The 19,837-nt window shown below is 44.7% G+C and overlaps 1 protein-coding gene across 1 annotated transcript in view; it reads left to right on the top strand.

Annotated features, from left to right (window-relative positions):
- PPRC1 (PPARG related coactivator 1) overlaps positions 1-19,837 on the top strand; it is a gene marked incomplete in the record, with an annotated part of 45,716 nt that overhangs the window by 18,882 nt on the left and 6,997 nt on the right. The window contains 3 exon segments of the mRNA XM_073595361.1: positions 2,415-2,472; positions 4,921-4,991; positions 7,781-8,627. Coding sequence (XP_073451462.1) covers positions 2,415-2,472; positions 4,921-4,991; positions 7,781-8,627 — 976 coding nt within the window.

Below are 19,837 nucleotides of genomic sequence, written 5' to 3'. Positions count from 1 at the left end.
CTCTCCCTCCCTTCCCTCGCTTCCTCTTTCTCTCCCTCCCTTCCCTCGCTTCCTCTTTCTCTCCCTCCCTTCCCTCGCTTCCTCTTTCTCTCCCTCCCTTCCCTCGCTTCCTCTTTCTCTCCCTCCCTTCCCTCGCTTCCTCTTTCTCTCCCTCCCTTCCCTCGCTTCCTCTTTCTCTCCCTCCCTTCCCTCGCTTCCTCTTTCTCTCCCTCCCTTCCCTCGCTTCCTCTTTCTCTCCCTCCCTTCCCTCGCTTCCTCTTTCTCTCCCTCCCTTCCCTCGCTTCCTCTTTCTCTCCCTCCCTTCCCTCGCTTCCTCTTTCTCTCCCTCCCTTCCCTCGCTTCCTCTTTCTCTCCCTCCCTTCCCTCGCTTCCTCTTTCTCTCCCTCCCTTCCCTCGCTTCCTCTTTCTCTCCCTCCCTTCCCTCGCTTCCTCTTTCTCTCCCTCCCTTCCCTCGCTTCCTCTTTCTCTCTCTCTCTCTCTCTCTCTCTCCCTCCCTTCCCTCGCTTCCTCTTTCTCTCTCTCTCTCTCTCTCTCTCTCCCTCCCTTCCCTCGCTTCCTCTTTCTCTCTCTCTCTCTCTCTCTCTCTCTCTCTCCCTCCCTTCCCTCGCTTCCTCTTTCTCTCTCTCTCTCTCTCTCTCTCTCTCTCTCTCTCCCTACCTTCCCTCGCTTCCTCTTTCTCTCTCTCTCTCTCTCTCTCCCTTCCCTCGCTTCCTCTTTCTCTCTCTCCCTTCCCTCGCTTCCTCTTTCTCTCTCTCTCTCTCTCTCTCTCCCTTCCCTCGCTTCCTCTTTCTCTCTCTCTCTCTCTCTCTCTCTCTCTCTCTCTCTCTCTCTCTCTCTCTCTCTCTCTCTCCCTTCCCTCGCTTCCTCTTTCTCTCTCTCTCTCTCTCTCTCTCTCTCTCTCTCTCTCTCTCTCTCCCTTCCCTCGCTTCCTCTTTCTCTCTCTCTCTCTCTCTCTCTCTCTCTCTCTCTCTCTCTCTCTCTCCTTCCCTCGCTTCCTCTTTCTCTCTCTCTCTCTCTCTCTCTCTCTCTCTCTCTCTCTCTCTCTCTCTCTCCTCTCTCTCGCTTCCTCTTCCTCTCCCTTCCCTCGCTTCCTCTTTTGATACTGACAGAACTGACTTGGGCTCGGTTCACACATGTGCAATTATTCAGGTCCTGTTTTCAGATGTGAATTTTTGTAGTGGGCCGGGAAGCCGGCAGCCACGTTCACCAGACCACAGGCATGCTGCGTTAATGAACTGACAAGGAGGCGGGACCATCCGGTGATGACGCCTGGTTGCCCCACCCCTTAGTTATTTAAGAACTGTCAGACGGTGTTGCTGTCAGCAGGAGCCAGCTACTGTTTTTTTTTTTTTTTATGAAGGGTTTTGTCAAACTTTTTTTTTTTTTTTTTTTTTTTTGACCTTTTTCTGGTGAATGTGGGTACCCCCTCACATTGGGGAGCAAAGGATCTGGCAGATTCTGAAAAGCTCCTGCCTTCAGACCCCCACAACCACCGGCCAGGGTTGTGGGGAAGAGGGCTAGTATGGTTTAGGAGGGGTGCCCTTGTCAAGACCCCCCCCCTTTTTCCTGGCTTGCCATGCTGCATGCTTGGATAAGGTTTTTGTATTGATTTTAGGGTGTACCCACACCAGTGTTTTTGTTTTTTTTTGTTTTTTTTTTATCGCAGTGAATTTGCACTGCTGCTGCAGGAGTTTTTTCCTGAGCAAAAGGGCTCCTAACGCGTTACGTCTCCCGTGAGATTAATAAGAAAAGAGAGCGGTGCTGGAGCTGGGGAGGCACTGGATCAGTGACGGTGAGCCAGGGGAGTGATTGGGGGGGACACCCACCTGTCCCATGGTCCAGTGATGCGGCCACCCGAAGCCTCGTTCCTCTCCCCCCCCTCCACGGCGCCGGCATTGTAACAGTGGACACCCCAATCTTCTTGGACCTGTGACGTGTCCCAGAAGATTGCAGGGAGGGGGGAGAGGAGATCTTCTTTCCGGTGCCAGGGGGAGGAAGTGGGAGCTGGGCACCTGTGAACCTCCCCCTGCCCATTGAAATGAATGGGCAGCTCTGCCAAAGTGCTTCGGCAGCGCAGCAAAACGGGAGCTATTAACCCCTTTGTTGGGCTGCTAAAATGCCACTAAAACTAGTGACTCTTTACTGCTGACGCCCGAACCGCCCCAAGTTTTGAAGAGATGACAAATTAGAAAAAGTTGAATTAAATAGGTAAATGCTACAGATGGATTGTATTGGAATGACCTGTTTTTATTATTAGGATTTCTATGTCCATAGAGATGTTGTAGGGAAAACTCCTTGTGATCTGATTTGCTATTCTATTCTCTCAATAAGACTTTGTGTGATTATTTTTTTTTTTTTTTTTTTTTTTTAATTTTTTTTTTGCTCAGTAGTTTAACACGTTTGGTTCTTTGCAGCTAAAGATGAGGAGCGTCTTCCTCCCAGTCCTGATAAAATGGCTGTAGGAAACTCGGGGTAAGTGTGAGAGTTACCCTACAGCTCGACATATTGACACCCACCACAGCCCTCCACAATGCCGGCACCATACTTCTCTACTGCTTGTGTTTTGTTTTTTTTCTGTACAGGGTCAAAAAAATAAATAAAAAATATATAGTAAATTTATGAAAGACTCACTATGTGTGTGTATATTATAAAAGCAAAAAAATGTGTATTTCAGTCTTTCATAAAATGGCTATATATATAAAAATTTTAGAGTATATTTATAATGAAAGGGACTGAAGGGGGATAATAAATATATAGATTAAAAAAAAAAAAATCCCTTTCATTATATATATATATATATATATATATATATATATATATATATATATATATATATATATATATATATATATATATATATATATATATATATATATATATATATACTTTTTTTATACTATTTATAAATGTTTCAGTCCCGTTCATAATAGTGTGTGTAGTAAAGATATATATTATACACACACTTTTTTTTTTTTTTTGTAAGGGGCTGAAGGGGAAAACTTTTATATATTATGAATAAATTATTTATTAATAAAAAAAAAAGTATTTACATATATTTATTTTTTTTAGCACTCTATAGATGGATATCTATCATTTTTTCCTTTTTCATAATTTTTTTTTTTTTTTTTATAGAGATATATATATATATATATATATATATATATATATATATATATATATATATATATATATATATATATATATATATATATATTAGTGAGTGTATATATTTTATGAAGGAGAATATATTTTAAAATTTTCAGTCTAAAAACAACTAAACAATTTTCTTGTACAACTTTTCTTTTAGATTTACCAAAACCATATAATATGAGGTCAGACCCAAACACTTTCAGTTTGTATGCAATCAGGAAGGCCCTTGAACTGCATAGCTGAAGGGAAATCTAAAGGAAATGAAATAAGAAAATTGAATAATGTGTGGCCAGCTTAAGAATTTAGTAAGCTGCAATAAAATTGTTTACTTCCACCGTAGACCGGAAGTGATGTCATGAGTTCGCTCCGATCCTCCAAGGCCGCAGAAGCGATCGGAGACTATCTGGTTTCTGTTCACTTCTGTGACCAGCGGGGGCTGCACCATCAGATCGTTACATGGGGGTGCGCTGGTGAAAACGGTAAGCCCGTGAAACACCAGCAAGTGGCGGGGGAAGCCCCCTCCTGCCACTTCTGAAAGCGATCCAGTGGCTAATGAGCCGCTCGGATCACTGTCATGAGAGAGCCAGCCACCGGCTGAAAAAAAAAAAAAAAAAAAACGCAACATGTATAATGTATACGTATTGCGGTCGGCAAGTGGTTATACAATGAATCAGAAAAATACCACATTACGGCCACTAGATGGCACTGAGGATCATGGGCAATAAATATCTTAGTAATAGAAACATTGTAACAATTCTGGAGGGAGCTAAGAAATGAATGGGTAGCATTCATAGTAGCAACGGTTACATATGTTAAAGCAGTTTTAATCCCAGAAACAAACTTCCTTTAAAAAAATAAATAAAAATAGTATGTTTGTTTTTGGGATTAAAACTGCTTTAACATATGTAACCGTTGCTACTATGGAAGCCCCATTCATTTCTTAGCTCCCTCCAGAATTGTTACAATGTTTCTTTTACTAAGATATTTATTGCCCATGATCCTCAGTGCCATCTAGTGGCCGTAATGTGGTATTTTTCTGATTCATTGTATAACCACTTGCCGACCGCAATACGTATACATTATACATGTTGCGTTTTTTTTTTTTTTTTTTTTTTTTTTTTTTTTTTTTTTTCATAATATAATAATATAATATTATTTTCTAGCAAAAAATACTGTTTTAAACAAAATTGGCAGAAAAAGCCGGGTCTTCAAGTTTAGAATTGTTACAATGTTTCTATTACTAAGATTTATTTCCTATGATCTTCAGCTCCATCTAGTGGCCGTAATGTGGTGTTTTTCTTTTTCATTGTTTTGTATGAACCTATCTTGACTCTTGCCCATAATTTGAAAAGGGTGCAAATGAGAAAAGTGAATATAGTTATGTTCACACTAGGTTTTTTATACATGTATAACTAGAAGGGGGGGGGGAGTGTTCTGTCGTCCTGTCCTATGGTGACAACGCTGTTACTCTACAGATGCAATACAGTGAGTGTTGTCACCCCAGAACAGGAAATGTTACTGGCGGGATCATCATTTTGAAAATAAAGCCAGAAAAAAAAAAAAATGCAGCCAGCGCTCATCTAAGGACTGTTAAGTGGCAATATATTCGATTTTTATGTTGGGATTTGATGCACTTTAATAGAGACCTATTACTTTGTCCATGCCGAGGTAGAGCAGCAGACGTCGCTTTGCTGCGATGTGATTACACGGGTACAAGGGGCTATCTATGAATAGCAACTTTATTTTAATTTTTTTTATCCTTTTTGACAGATCTGAGCAGCCAATGGGAAAGAAGCCTCCTGCAGAGAAACATCTGGCACCGGAGTTGGTGAATACAGCCGGTGAGTGGGCAGCCATGTTGGTCCCCTATCATTGCTGGTTATTTCTTTGCATCTGGACGGATTCAAGGTCTGTCTTGGTGGTTAGTCCTTCTGCCTTGTAGTACTGGGGACCCCCCCCCCCCCCGTTCACATCCCAGCCGGGACCTGTCTGCATGGAGTTTGCATTTTCTCCCTGCGCGAGTTTCCTCCACCCTCCAAAACCATGCTGGTAAATTAACCGCTTGCTGACCAGCCGCCGTCATTATACTGCAGCAGGTCGGCACGATCCCGCGAGCCGTCGTAGCTGTAGGTCGGCTCCTTTAAGCGGGATAGCAGGCGCACTCGCGCCAGAACAGGGAAGTGTGTTTGTAAATGCACAAATCCCTGTTCTGTGAGGAGAGACAGATCGTGAGTTCCTAATAGCTAGAAACCACAATCCATCACTTACTCTAGGTCAGTCCCCTCCCCCCTACAGTTAGAACACACACTAGGGAACACAATTAACCCCTTGATGCCCGCCCCCCCCCCCCCTAGAGTTAACCCCTTCCCTGCCAGTGACATTTTTACTGTAATCTGTGCATTTTTATAGCACTGATCGCTGTATAAATGCCAATGGTCCCAAAAATGTGTCAAAATTGTCCGATGTGTCCGCCATAATGTCGCAGCCCCGATAAAAATCGCAGATCACCGCCATTACTAGTAACAAAAAAATAAATAATAAAAATGCTATAAATCTATCCTCTATTTAGTAGACGCTATATATCGGCCTACTAAGAAAAAATTTGCTTTTTTTTTTTTTTTTTTTTTTTTTTTTTTAATGGATATTTATTATAGCAAAAAGTACAAAATATTGTGTTGGTGTGTTTTTGATCTTTTTTTGATTTTTTTGTTTTTTTTTTTTTGTTTTTGTTTTATAGCGCAAAAAATAAAAACTGCAGAGGTGATCAAATGCCACCAAAAGAAAGCTCTATTTGTGGGGGAAAAAAGGACGTCAATTTTGTTTGGGTGTAACATCGCACGACCGCGCAATTGTCAGTTAAAGCAACGCAGTGTCGAATCACAAAAAATGGCCCCGGTCATTCAGCAGCCAAATCTTCCGTGGCTGAAGTGGTTAAAATATTAACCCCTTCCATACCGGGCACTTTCACCCCCTTTCCTGCCCAGGCCAATCTTCACCTTTCAGCGCTGTCACACTTTGAATGACAATTACACGGTCATGTAACACTGTACACGTGAGATTTTTATCTTTTTTTTTTTTTTTTTTTTTTTAATCCCACACAAATAGAGCTTTCTTTTGGTGGTATTTGATCACCACTGGGGGTGTTTATTTTTTACTAAATAAGAAAAAAAGACAAAAAATTTAAAAAGGGGGGAAAAAAAAAACATTTTTCTTTTCTGTTTATAAAACTTTGTTCATAAATTTAGGCCAAACTGTATTCTGCTCCATTTCTTTGGTGAAAATGACCAGATCAGTGTATATTATTTAGTCTGTAGGAAAGTTATAGAGTCCACACACTGATAATCGATCAATCCTGATGTACTGAGGCCTTAAAATGCCAGTACAAATACCCCCCAATTGACTCCTTTTTGGAAAGTAGACAGTCTGAGGTATTAATGGCGAGTTTTTTTTTTTTTTTTTTTTTTTTTTTGAAGTTCGCGTTTTGTTTTTTTTTTGTTACTTTGATTACTTTCGCCAGAGTTGTACAATGTTATTATATTTCTATGTTCAGAGTGTGTGGGGGGGAAAAAAAAGTGTAAAAGAAAAAAACTAAATTCAAAAAATTTTACATTTAATTTTTTTTTTTTCTTTTACACTTTTTTTTTTTTTTTCCCAAATTTAAAAGAAATGTAAAATTTTATTTTTTTAAAATTTTTGTTTCTCTTACGCTTTTTTTTTTTTTTTTTTCACACACTCAACTGAACAAAGCAATATAATAACGTTTTACTACTCTGGCAAAAGTGATCAGTTCTTCTTTTTCTTTTTTTTCTTTTTTTTTAAACGCATGGTTTCCTTTTTAGCAATGTTGGGAAAAAAATGCTCTAAGCACGCATTTTTCTAAATTAAATCTACTCATGCAGTTTGATTTGTTGTGATTGACCACCTTATACAGAGCTGGGCTGTGATTGGACCATGCTGTACCATGTGATCGCTGACCAATCACAGCTAGCAACACTATTGTAGACAATGAATGGCGTGAAAGGAAGCCATCCATTGTTTACAAGTGTCATGTGACCTGCTGTGATTGGTTGCAGCAGTCTCATGGTACTGGCAGCGGGGCCGGTACACTGATCAACTGTGTCTGGTGGACACAACTGGTGGCAGATCGTGGCCCATGAGTCATATGACGTCCGCCCGGAGGGACGAGAGGCTGGCCTCGGTGACGTTCTGCCACAGGCCGAGCGGCAGCCAGTTGACACCTTCCCGTCCGAAATTATTGTACGATGACGTCTGGGCGGGAGCACTGTTGTCCTGGGAAGGCGCCATATGTGGTCCTCCCACGATTGCGCCCCACGGGCCTCGTTCCGGTGTGATCTGTCACTCACCGCGTCCACCGGACAAGCCTGATGACAGATCACTGTACTGGCCCGGTACCAGGTGACCACTGTGGCCAATCACAGCAGATCACATTACTGTTGTACTCAGTGAGGCTTCGCCTTTTCATTGCGTACTATAGTGATGAGCTCTGTGATTGGTCAGCCCATCTGTACCATGTGATTAACTGTGGCCAATCACAACAGTAAATCCCGTTGTCTGTCTTAGCATTAAGCTTGATATCATTCTAACACAAAGCTCCTCCTTTTGTCTGAAGGTCTCACCCCTCCGGCCACTCCACCGCATCAGCCTTGGAAGTCCACCAGCCGACCCCTGAATGGGATGTCCAAGCCCGCGCCGGTGAGCGCTCAGGAGAAGCCATGTGCCTCGGTACTCAAGACCGCCAAGCTCATCGAGCCCAAACCTTTGCCGCAGAGCAAGCTGAGAAACCGGACCCTCCCACCGGCTCCCTCCGCGGCATTGCCGGCTGTCCACGTGGGGTCCGGCGACCATGATTACTGCATCCTTACGGCGACCCGTCAACAGAAGGTTCCTGAGGCGGTGCCAGAGAGCAGCGCGGAGGCGACCCAGAGGGAAGAAGGGTCGCGCTGGAACGTCAAGCACCATCAGAATATCGTCATTAAGCCCATCGTGCAGTTCAGCAAACGGCCGCAGAACACCGCGTGCCCCGCGCCGAGCGCGGCCAAGGTACCTCCTGTCAATGGCAAGCAGAGCGCCAATGCTGGCCCTGCCCACCCGGTGCCACCACCCTGCGGAAACACCCAGAAGGATAGCAATGAGCCCCTGGATCATAGGACTAAGGTTCTATCGGAGTCTGCAGTGAAAATCCCCCCCGGTTCAGTGTTATTGTCCCCGGACTCCTCGCCTTGTCGCAGCGAGTTGGGGGAGGCGAGAACTGATGTCAGGAGTGAGAAACCCTCCGTGTCCCGGAGGTCCCTTCGCTGCTATAGGAAGTACAGGAATTCCCCCAGTCCGCAGAAGTCCACGTGGAGGGGGCGCTCTAGCGGTAGTCGTTCTGCTTCTTCATCGTCCTCGTCATCCTCATCATCCTCCTCGTCCTCAAGATCTCGTTCAAGATCTCCCCCAATGAAGAGGAGGAGAACGTAAGTGTCTAGATTTATAGAACTTCACTTTTCTACAGCACTGGGGGTGGGGGGGCAGGCGACCTTGGCTCTCCAGCTGTAGTGAAACTACAATTCCCATCATGCCCCTGGGCAGTGGCGTTGCTAGGGGGTGGCTTTTGAGGCTATAGCCCCGGGTCTCTGCAGGGGTCCCCAAAGGGAGTGGAGGCTCTCTGGGGACCCTGATGTAAGTGGGGGGGGGGGCTCTCTGGGGACCCTAATGTAAGTGGGGGGGCTCTCTGGGGACTCTGATGTAAGTGGGGGGGCTCTCTGGGGACTCTGATGTAAGTGGGGGGGCTCTCTGGGGACTCTGATGTAAGTGGGGGGGCTCTCTGGGGACTCTGATGTAAGTGGGGGGGCTCTCTGGGGACTCTGATGTAAGTGGGGGGGCTCTCTGGGGACTCTGATGTAAGTGGGGGGGCTCTCTGGGGACTCTGATGTAAGTGGGGGGGCTCTCTGGGGACTCTGATGTAAGTGGGGGGGCTCTCTGGGGACTCTGATGTAAGTGGGGGGGCTCTCTGGGGACTCTGATGTAAGTGGGGGGGCTCTCTGGGGACTCTGATGTAAGTGGGGGGGCTCTCTGGGGACTCTGATGTAAGTGGGGGGGCTCTCTGGGGACTCTGATGTAAGTGGGGGGGCTCTCTGGGGACTCTGATGTAAGTGGGGGGGCTCTCTGGGGACTCTGATGTAAGTGGGGGGGCTCTCTGGGGACTCTGATGTAAGTGGGGGGGCTCTCTGGGGACTCTGATGTAAGTGGGGGGGCTCTCTGGGGACTCTGATGTAAGTGGGGGGGGCTCTCTGGGGACCCTGATGTAAGTGGGGGGGCTCTCTGGGGACCCTGATGTAAGTGGGGGGGGCTCTCTGGGGACCCTGATGTAAGTGGGGGGGGCTCTCTGGGGACCCTGATGTAAGTGGGGGGGGGCTCTCTGATGTAAGTGGGGGGGCTCTCTGGGGACTCTGATGTAAGTGGGGGGGCTCTCTGGGGACTCTGATGTAAGTGGGGGGGCTCTCTGGGGACCCTGATGTAAGGGGGGGGGGGCTCTCTGGGGACCCTGATGTAAGTGGGGGGGGGGGCTCTCTGGGGACCCTGATGTAAGTGGGGGGGGGGGGGCTCTCTGGGGACCCTGATGTAAGTGGGGGGGGGGGCTCTCTGGGGACTCTGATGGAAGGAGGAGGCTCTCTGGGGACCCTGATGTAAGTGTGGGGCTCTCTGGGGATATACACATGCGTATATTACTGTATATACATGTGTATGCCCACCCAAGCGTAATGACTTTCTTTACTACGCTGCTATGGGCTCAAGCCCCAGATCTTTTGTAGACCTAGCAACGCCCCTGCCCCTGGGGGGTCGTTCCTGTGACTGTCAGGCTTGCAATGCCTCATGGGGCTTGTAGTGCCACAACAGTTGGAGTACTGAGGTTGCCTACCTAGACATAGAGACAGAAAATTTACTTTTTTTTTACCTTCTCTGGCTGAGCCGAATTCTCTCCGTGTCTCACCTGCTTCCCCCTCCCAGACACTGCAGCTCACAGCAGCAGAGCCAGTGCTTCCAATCCGGGACAGCAGTGGGTGGGGCCAGGTGCTGATTGACAGTCTACAGCAGAGGGTCGCAAACATGCCTCTGCCTGTGGGAGTCGTGCTTTTAACTATCAGCCTTGCAATGCCTCATGGGAATTGTAGTTTTGCAACAGCTGGAGGGCCACCGGTTTGAGACCCCTGGTCTACAGGCTTGTCAATCAGAAGTGATAATGCTGATAACCACACCCCCTGCAACATTCTCTCCTCCCGCTGTAGTGCAAACAGGCACACCGCCTACGTGAGAGGGGTGACAACTCTGCTCTGGACTTGAGAACAGTGCAGCTTTGTTGTCACACCTGCATTAGTGGACTTCGATGGCAGGATCAACAGGTGTTTGTGCAGTGGCGGAACTACCAGGGTTGCAAAGGTCGCACTTAAGGCTGGGCTCTGGCGTTCCACCATTGTCGAGGGACCCCAGCAGGGTTACTGGCTGCAGGGCTCTGAGCTAAGAGCGTCTCTCCCATACAGCCCAGAGCCTGCACTGACCGTTCTAAACCCCCCCCCCCCCCTCCCCTGTGTCTTTCATGGATGGAAGATCATAGAGCCGATCTGCTCCTTCTCTTCCCCTGTGCCCCGCCAGACGTGTGAAGCTAAGCAGCTGAATTTGATCGTTCAGCTGCTGGTCTTCACACTTCCCGTGGTGCACGCGGGAGAAGTATTTGTGGGACTTTGCAGGTGGATTAGGGAAACATTTTAATTTTGGATGCAGTTTTAGGTACCGTAGCGCTTACATTTTTTTATATATTTAATTTATTATCTTTGTTTTATTTTGTTCTAGATCCTTTCTTATTTTATTTTTTTAATTGGAGGTCACCATTCAACTTTAGCCCCTTGCTGAGTGACGATTCTAGAATCCTGTCAGCAGGTTTTTGCACCCTAAATATATATATATTACACACACACACCCCTATTAAATATTTTTACTTTTTTTTATTACTACTTTTATTAGATTATATTTTCATAAAGTATGTGTGGTGAATCACATGGATCTACTGGGTGGTGTGTGTGTGTGTGTATGTGTGTGTGTATGTGTATATGTGTGTATATATATATATATATATTTACATTACATACACACACACACACACACACACACTGAGGGGTGGGGGAGTATTTATTTGACCATCTTCTGATTTTGTACGTTTGCCCCACTGACAAAGAAACTATCGGTCTATAATTTTATTGTTCGGTTTATTTTAGCAGTCAGAGACAGAATAACGAGAAAAATATCCAGAAAAACGCATTTCAAAAAAGCTATAAATTGATTTGCATTTTAATGAGTGAAATAAGTATTTGAACCCTTCACAAAACATGACTTAGTGGTTGGTGGAGAAACCCTTGTTGGCGATCACAGAGGTCGGACGTTTCTTGGAGTTGGCCTCCAGGTTTGCACACATCTCAGGAGGGATTTTGTCCTCTTTGCAGATCTTCTCCAAGTCATTACGGTTTTCCAGGCTGACGTTTGGTAACTCGAATCTTCAGCTCCCTCCACATATTTTCTATGGGATTAAGGTCTGGAGACTGGCTAGGCCACTCCAGGACATTAATGTGCTGCTTCTTGAGCCACTCCTTTGTTGCCATGTTTTGGATCATTGTCATGCTGAAATACCCATCCATGACCCATTTTTAATGCCCTGGCGGAGGGAAGGAGGTTCTCACCCAAGATTTGATGGTACATGGCCCCGTCCATCGTCCCTTTGATGCGGTGAAGTTGTCCTGTCCTCTTAGCAGAAAAACACCCCCAAAGCATAATGTTTCCACCTCCATGTATGACGGTGGGGGATGGTGTTCTTGGGGGTCATAGGCAGCATTCCTCCTCCTCCAAACACGATGAGTTGAGTTGATGCCAAAGAGCTGGATTTTGGTCTCATCTGACCACAACACTTTCCCCCAGTCCTCCTCTGAATCATTCAGATGTCCATTAGAAAACTTCAGATGGACCTGTACATGTTTTCTTCAGCAAGGGGACCTTGCCAGCACTGCAGGATTTCAGTCCTTCATGGTGTAGTGTGTTACCGATTGTTTTCTTGGTGACTATGGTCCCAGCTGAGATCATTGACAAGATTCTCCCGTGTAGTTCTGGGCTGATTCCTCACCGTTCTCATCATCATTGAATCTCCACGAGGTGAGATCTTCCATGGAGCCCCAGACCGAGGGAGATCGACAGTTATTTTGTTCTATTAGTAAATAATCACACCAACTGTTGTCACCCTCTCACCAAGCTGCTTGGCGATGGTCTTGTAGCCCATTCCAGCCTTGTGTAGATCTACAATCTTGTCCCCGACATCCTTGGACAGCTCTTTGGTCTTGGCCATGGTGGAGAGATTGGGATCTGATTGATTGCTTCTGTGGACAGGTGTCTTCTATACAGGTAACAAGCTGAGATTAGGAGCACTCCCTTTAAGCGAGTGCTCCTAATCTCAGCCTGTTACCTGTATAGATGACACCTGGGAGCCAGAAACCGAGATAATGGCACACCCAGTCTATACATGGAAATGCCTGTGTAGGGCCAGCATGTGATTCCACCACACATGGTTCTAAATATAATCTACTAAAAATGTATAATAAAAAGTATGAAATATCTAATGTAATATGATATAAAATGAGCATATATGTGTTAGAATATGAAATATATAATTTCATATTCTATAATTACTTTTACAAATATTTTATTGATGGAAAAGTAGTCCACAGATTAGTGCGATGGAATATTCTATAATTTCATATTCTATAACACACACTCTTATTGCTTATTTTATTATATTACATTAGCTATTTTAAATTTTTAGTAGATTATATTTTATAACCATATGCAGTGGAATCACATGCTGGCCCTACACAGGCATTTCCATGTATAGATAGACTGGATGTGTTCTACATTAATTAATAAAAATATCTATATCTATATCTCTTGGCAGTCGTGATCGGCATGTGTGGTGGTATGAACTTGTGGTGTGTTTTGCACACCGCTGGACACACCGGAGGTCCCTGGCGGGGTTGGAGGATTGTGTGTGGGGTTTTGCTCGTAGCGGTGGGTAGTACACAGGATACGGCGGGTGTGGTCGGACTTCCTCCATGCGTCTTTCACTTACAGTACAAGGAGGGTGTATATTAGGCAGCTGACTGATGAGATGTGGTGAGATCTGTGAATGCGCAGGTGGGGGGGGGGGGATGGGGGTGTTTGTATCATTTTAGAAAACCAGTAAATTGTACAGAAATGATATCTTTTAATTTGCTACATTGGAATCTATTTAACTCTTTCACTGGGGGTTGGTTAAGGTTTACATACACTGGTACCCATTACCCCCCCCCCCCATATGTCACCCCCCCCTTCTTCCCGCTTGTAATAAAAAATTCGTTTTTGCCGAGTGTGAGATCTTCTCTTAGGCCTCGTGTACTCGGCGGCTGGTAAACGAACGTTCAGAGGCAGTCGGCTGCTTTTTTTTTTTTTTTTCAGCTTCCCCCGAACTCATCCAATGTTCTCTTGTGGAGTACATGTACACCGCTTCAGTTTAATATCGTTTTTTTAGGCCGTTGCGTTTTTATAGGCTTTTCTTTGAAGGCAAAAAAATTAGTTCAGACGCCGAAGCTTCCGACGTTTCAGACGCTAGACGCAGTACCGGCGTTTAGCCGCTTTTTCGTTTTATAAGCTTTTTTTTTTTTTTTTTTTTTTTTTTTTTTTTTTTTTTTTTTTTACGTTACAAAACTTAAAAATGATAGCAAATGATGAAAAAAAAACACTAAAAAAAATGTTTGACTTGTAATTGCTTGCTATGCTTCATAGACCATTTATATACCCCTAATGAGCCCATCATCCAATCCAATACACCACCAGCACTGCTGTCAGCCAAAGTAGAATTGGAATTTGACCCATATGTTTGATTTCAACCAGATGACCCCACCATTGAGCTTCACCCCCAACTTGATCAAATATAGTTGCATGAAATTTAGGGTTTCCGCCTTGAACAAGTTTAGGGTTTTGGTATGTGTTATGGTTTCCGGTTAGAGCTAGGGTTAGGGTTTCCCATTAGGGGTAGGGGGTTATGGTTAGGGTTTTCCCCTTGAAGAACAAGTTCAGGGTCATGGAGTTATGGTTTCCCGCTAGGGTTAAGGGGTTTTCCGCTTGAAGAACAAGTTTAGGGTTAGGATTTCCCATTAGGCTTAGGGGGTTAGGGTTTTCCCTTGAAGAACAAGTTTGGGGGGTTATGGTAAGAGTTATTGTTTCCCGTTAGGGGGTTATGGTTGGGGTTTTCTCCTTGAAGAACAAGTTAGGGTTTCCGGTTAGGGTTTCCCATTAGGGTTAGGGGGTTATGGTTAGGGTTTTTCCCCTTGAAGAACAAGTTTAGGGTCAATGGAGTTATGGTTTCCCATTAGGGGTAGGGGGTTATGGTTAGGGTGTTCACCTTGAACAAGTTTCGGGTGTTATGTTAAGTGTTATGGTTTCCCATTAGGGTTTTCCCCTTGAACAAGTTTAGGGGGTTATGGTAAGATTTATTGTTTCCCGTTAGGGGGTTATGGTTAGGGTTTTCTCCTTGAAGAACAAGTTGGGGTTTCCGGTTAGGGTTTCCCTTTAGGGTTAGGGGGTTATGGTTAGGGTTTTCTCCTTGAAGAACAAGTTGGGGTTTCCGGTTAGGGTTTCCCTTTAGGGTTAGGGGGTTATGGTTAGGGTTTTCTCCTTGAAGAACAAGTTAGGGTTTCCGGTTAGGGTTTCCCTTTAGGGTTAGGGGGGTTATGGTTAGGGGTTTCCCCTTGAGAACAAGGTTAGGGTCATGGTGTTATGGTTTCTAGTCAGGGTTTCCCATTAGGGCTAGAGGGTTAGGGTTTTCCCCGTGAAGAACAAGTTAGGGTTTACGTTTAGGGTTAATTAAAAGTATTTAAAAAATTGCAATTAAAATTTGCATAAAAAAATGAAATTATACATACAGCTTTAAAAACAAAAATTAAACAAATTCTAATCAATTGCAATTGCAAGAGTTTACCAAGACTCGTGGCCACTCATTAAAATTAGAAGAAAAGAGGTTTAATCTTAAACTACGTAGAGGGTTCTTTACTGTAAGAGCGGCAAGGATGTGGAATTCCCTTCCACAGGCGGTGGTCTCAGCGGGGAGCATTGATAGCTTCAAGAAACTATTAGATAAGCACCTGAATGACCACAACATACAGGGATATACAATGCAATACTGACACATAATCACACACATAGGTTGGACTTGATGGACTTGTGTCTTTTTTCAACCTCACCTACTATGTAACTATGTAACTATGCAATTTAAAAATTAAATATAAAAAAAAAATTGCAATTAAATTTTGAAAGACTAAATAAATAAAAAGAAATTACATATACAGCTTATAATAAAAAATAAACAAAAAAAATATACTAATCAATTGCAATATAAAAATTCAATTATATTAAAGTAGCATTTTTTTTTTCCCCACACATATGCTCATTATGGAATTTATAGTGTAAAAGCACCGAAATTGAGGTTCATAGTACAAGTACACCGCTGCTCTCAGCTGCTGCCACTCTGGTCTCACAGAATGCTGAAATAGTTGAATAATACTGTTTTTTGGGCTTTGGGAGGGTCCTATGATGTCATCTTCAATTAACGCTCCTAGACGCAAACGCAGCAAAACGGGTGTTTTTAAAACGCCGGTTTGAAGTTGTCAAAAAAAATTCTTTCACAGGAGGTTCCCTCAGCGTCCCGTGCACATTAAGCCTTAATGTGTGCCTTGGAGCTGCAGCATGTCCCATAGAGCCTCATTTCCTGGCTGGGGGACGACGACGACGTCCAGTTGGTTCATTATAATCCCCTGGTACTCTGTGTTCTGATGAGGAAAGTTGCAGTGTCTGCATCCCTTTTTTATTTTAACCACTTCAACACGCGGCCTAGTCTGACACTTTTTTTTTTTCTCTCCTACCTGCAAAAATATATATAGAATTTTTTTTTATTTTTAAGCGGAAGCCCTCAAAATGGGTTTTGCAGTGTGTTGTTTTTTTTTTTTTTTTTTTATTTTTTTTTCAAATGCAAGTTTTTTTTTGGGATAAAATACACTTCAATTAATTTTTAATGCACAAAAAAACACAAATATAATACTTAATTGGTTAAACATAAAAGATGAAGTTACGCGGAGTAAATAGATGCCTAACATGTCACGCTTTAAAATTGCGCGCTCTCTGGGAGCGGCGCCAAACTACCGGACTTAAAATCTCAATAGGCGAAACTTTAAATGTCTTTATGGGTTTACGGTTACACCAGGAGGTTTGGTGCCAAAAATGATTGCTCTTGCTCTGATGTTTGGGGGGGGGGGGGGGGCTGGGAAGCTTTAAATTTTATTTTTAGTTTTATTCAATTTTTTTTTTTTTTTTCAACTTTATTGCTAACCCTAGGGATGAACAACCTCTCATGATACATGGGCCTTGCAGGCTCGTCTTTTTTATGGAGAGATCTGGGTTCTGTTAGACCTCAGATCTCTCCTCTGGCTTCCAATGCATCTGATTACACCGAGATCGAGTTGATCCGGATGCTTTCACAATGCAGGTAATGGCTTTCGAAACCGGAAGTGCCGAAATCTCGTTTCTTCCGGTTTCTGATGTCGCACATGCTCTCATTGTGTGTCAGGAAGGTGATTCTGCCAGTCGCATCCTCACCGTGCCCCCCCCAATTGGATAGGAGAGCCCAGTAAAGATAGCAGGGGGGGGGACACCCGGACACCCTTCTGCCACGGCCTGTAAAAGTGATCCAGTGGCTCTATAGCTGCTTGGATCACTTTTACATAGGAGTGTCGCCGGGTCTACAGGAAAAAAAAACCTACTGGGATCATGGTTGTAACCTGAAACACGATCCCGGTATTACCACTTCAACCTTTGCCCACCTACAGACTAGAAACCCTCCAATTGTAATTGAAGACCATTTATCTTCTATAATGGTGTCCTCCTTTCCCGGCTCTCATTAAGTGACATGTTTGTAGCATTTAGGCCGGAGAGGAAGTGACACTCCATAGGAGGTGAGACCATTGAGGGGGGGGGGGGGGTCTATTTATAAAACCTTTATGCAAACTAGACAAAAAAATCCCCTAATTTTCTGTAATGAATTCCTATACTGACAGCGCCACCTAGTGGCTAAAAAGCAGTATTGCCGCCAAATCGCGTACCTGGTAGTACATCACTGGATGTTTCCCTCCCGCCTTCTACGGCGTGCACGGTGCTCTCCAGTCCAACCGGGAGACCCGAGCTACCAGCTGGCTCATCTGCTGGCTAGTTGTAGATCAGCTTTGATCAAGTATCCACAATGGTAACCCGGAAGCAATGGCATCGCGTCCCGTTCACCGAAATGTGAATGGCGCCATTATTTCGAAAATCGATTAGTATCCAAAAACACCGATCTTGTGTATGTGTATATATATATATATATATATATATATATATATATATATATATATAATATATATATATATATATATATATATATATATATTTTTAAGGGCGGAGTAGGGATTTGGGGTCTTGTAGATCTTTCCATAAAGAGTAACTGGCACATGCCTCTTACTGTCACATGGGATGCTTACATTCCTTCTGACAGCAATAAAAATAATTGAAAGCAGCAGTGTAAGAATTTAAATAAAAAGTGCTCCCATCTCCCAATGCTAGCCATGCAAAGGCTCAAACAGCGATCGTCCCACACATGTGAGGTGTCGCCACGAATGTCAAATCATGGGCAGTTATTCTAGCAGCAGACCTCCTTTGTACATCTAAAGTGGTGACCTGTAAAGGCTTTTAAGGCGTCACCTATGCATAGTAAAATTTTTACGTTGTTCAGCGCGTTGGCGTAACATCATTATATATATATATATATATATATATATATATATATATATATATATATATATATATATTATATATATATATATATATATATATAATTATATAATATTTTTTTTTTTTTTTGGTTAAAATTCTAAATGTATTTTTTTTTTTTTTTTTTCCCAAAAAAGCGTTCATAAACCCCTGCACAAATATAGTGCTGCATAAAAAAATTCCAACACCTGCCAATTTATTCTCTAGGGCCTCTGCTTTAAAAAAAAAAAAAAAAAAAGGAAAAAATGAAGCGACGTGAATACTTTCTGGATACATTGTGTGTGTATATAATATATCTATATCTCATATCTATATCTCACGCAGTGCATCCGGAAAGTAATCACTATATTCACTATTTGTTACCTTATTCCAAAATGGATTAAATTCATTATTTTCCTAAAAATTCTACAGACAATACCCCATAATAACGTGAAAGAAGTTTGTTTTGAAATCTTTGCAAATTAAAAAAAACAGAAAAAACCCAGGGGCATAAGTAGCACAGGCTCCTCCCCAGGGGCATAAGTAGCACAGGCTCCTCCCCAGGGGCATAAGTAGCACAGGCTCCTCCCCAGGGGCATAAGTAGCACAGGCTCCTCCCCAGGGGCATAAGTAGCACAGGCTCCTCCCCAGGGGCATAAGTAGCACAGGCTCCTCCCCAGGGGCATAAGTAGCACAGGCTCCTCCCCAGGGGCATAAGTAGCACAGGCTCCTCCCAGGGGCATAAGTAGCACAGGCTCCTCCCCAGGGGCATAAGTAGCACAGGCTCCTCCCCAGGGGCATAAGTAGCACAGGCTCCTCCCCAGGGGCATAAGTAGCACAGGCTCCTCCCCAGGGGCATAAGTAGCACAGGCTCCTCCCCAGGGCATAAGTAGCACAGGCTCCTCCCCAGGGGCATAAGTAGCACAGGCTCCTCCCCAGGGCATAAGTAGCACAGGCTCCTCCCCAGGGGCATAAGTAGCACAGGCTCCTCCCCAGGGGCATAAGTAGCACAGGCTCCTCCCCAGGGGCATAAGTAGCACAGGCTCCTCCCCAGGGGCATAAGTAGCACAGGCTCCTCCCCAGGGGCATAAGTAGCACAGGCTCCTCCCCAGGGGCATAAGTAGCACAGGCTCCTCCCCAGGGCATAAGTAGCACAGGCTCCTCCCCAGGGGCATAAGTAGCACAGGCTCCTCCCCAGGGGGCATAAGTAGCACAGGCTCCTCCCCAGGGGCATAAGTAGCACAGGCTCCTCCCCAGGGGCATAAGTAGCACAGGCTCCTCCCCAGGGGCATAAGTAGCACAGGCTCCTCCCCAGGGGCATAAGTAGCACAGGCTCCTCCCCAGGGGCATAAGTAGCACAGGCTCCTCCCCAGGGGCATAAGTAGCACAGGCTCCTCCCCAGGGGCATAAGTAGCACAGGCTCCTCCCCAGGGGCATAAGTAGCACAGGCTCCTCCCCAGGGGCATAAGTAGCACAGGCTCCTCCCCAGGGGCATAAGTAGCACAGGCTCCTCCCCAGGGGCATAAGTAGCACAGGCTCCTCCCCAGGGGCATAAGTAGCACAGGCTCCTCCCAGGGGCATAAGTAGCACAGGCTCCTCCCCAGGGGCATAAGTAGCACAGGCTCCTCCCCAGGGGCATAAGTAGCACAGGCTCCTCCCAGGGGCATAAGTAGCACAGGCTCCTCCCAGGTGATCATCCTTGAGATGTTTCTACAACTTGATTGGAGCCCACCTGTGGTAAATTCAGTTGATTGGACATGATTTGGAAAGGCACACACCT

This window comes from Aquarana catesbeiana, linkage group LG08, assembly GCF_042186555.1.
Source record: "Aquarana catesbeiana isolate 2022-GZ linkage group LG08, ASM4218655v1, whole genome shotgun sequence".
NCBI classification, from domain to species: Eukaryota; Metazoa; Chordata; class Amphibia; order Anura; family Ranidae; genus Aquarana; species Aquarana catesbeiana.
The sequence above is the reverse complement of the archived record's forward strand: the minus strand, read 5'-3'. Positions and strand labels throughout refer to the sequence as shown.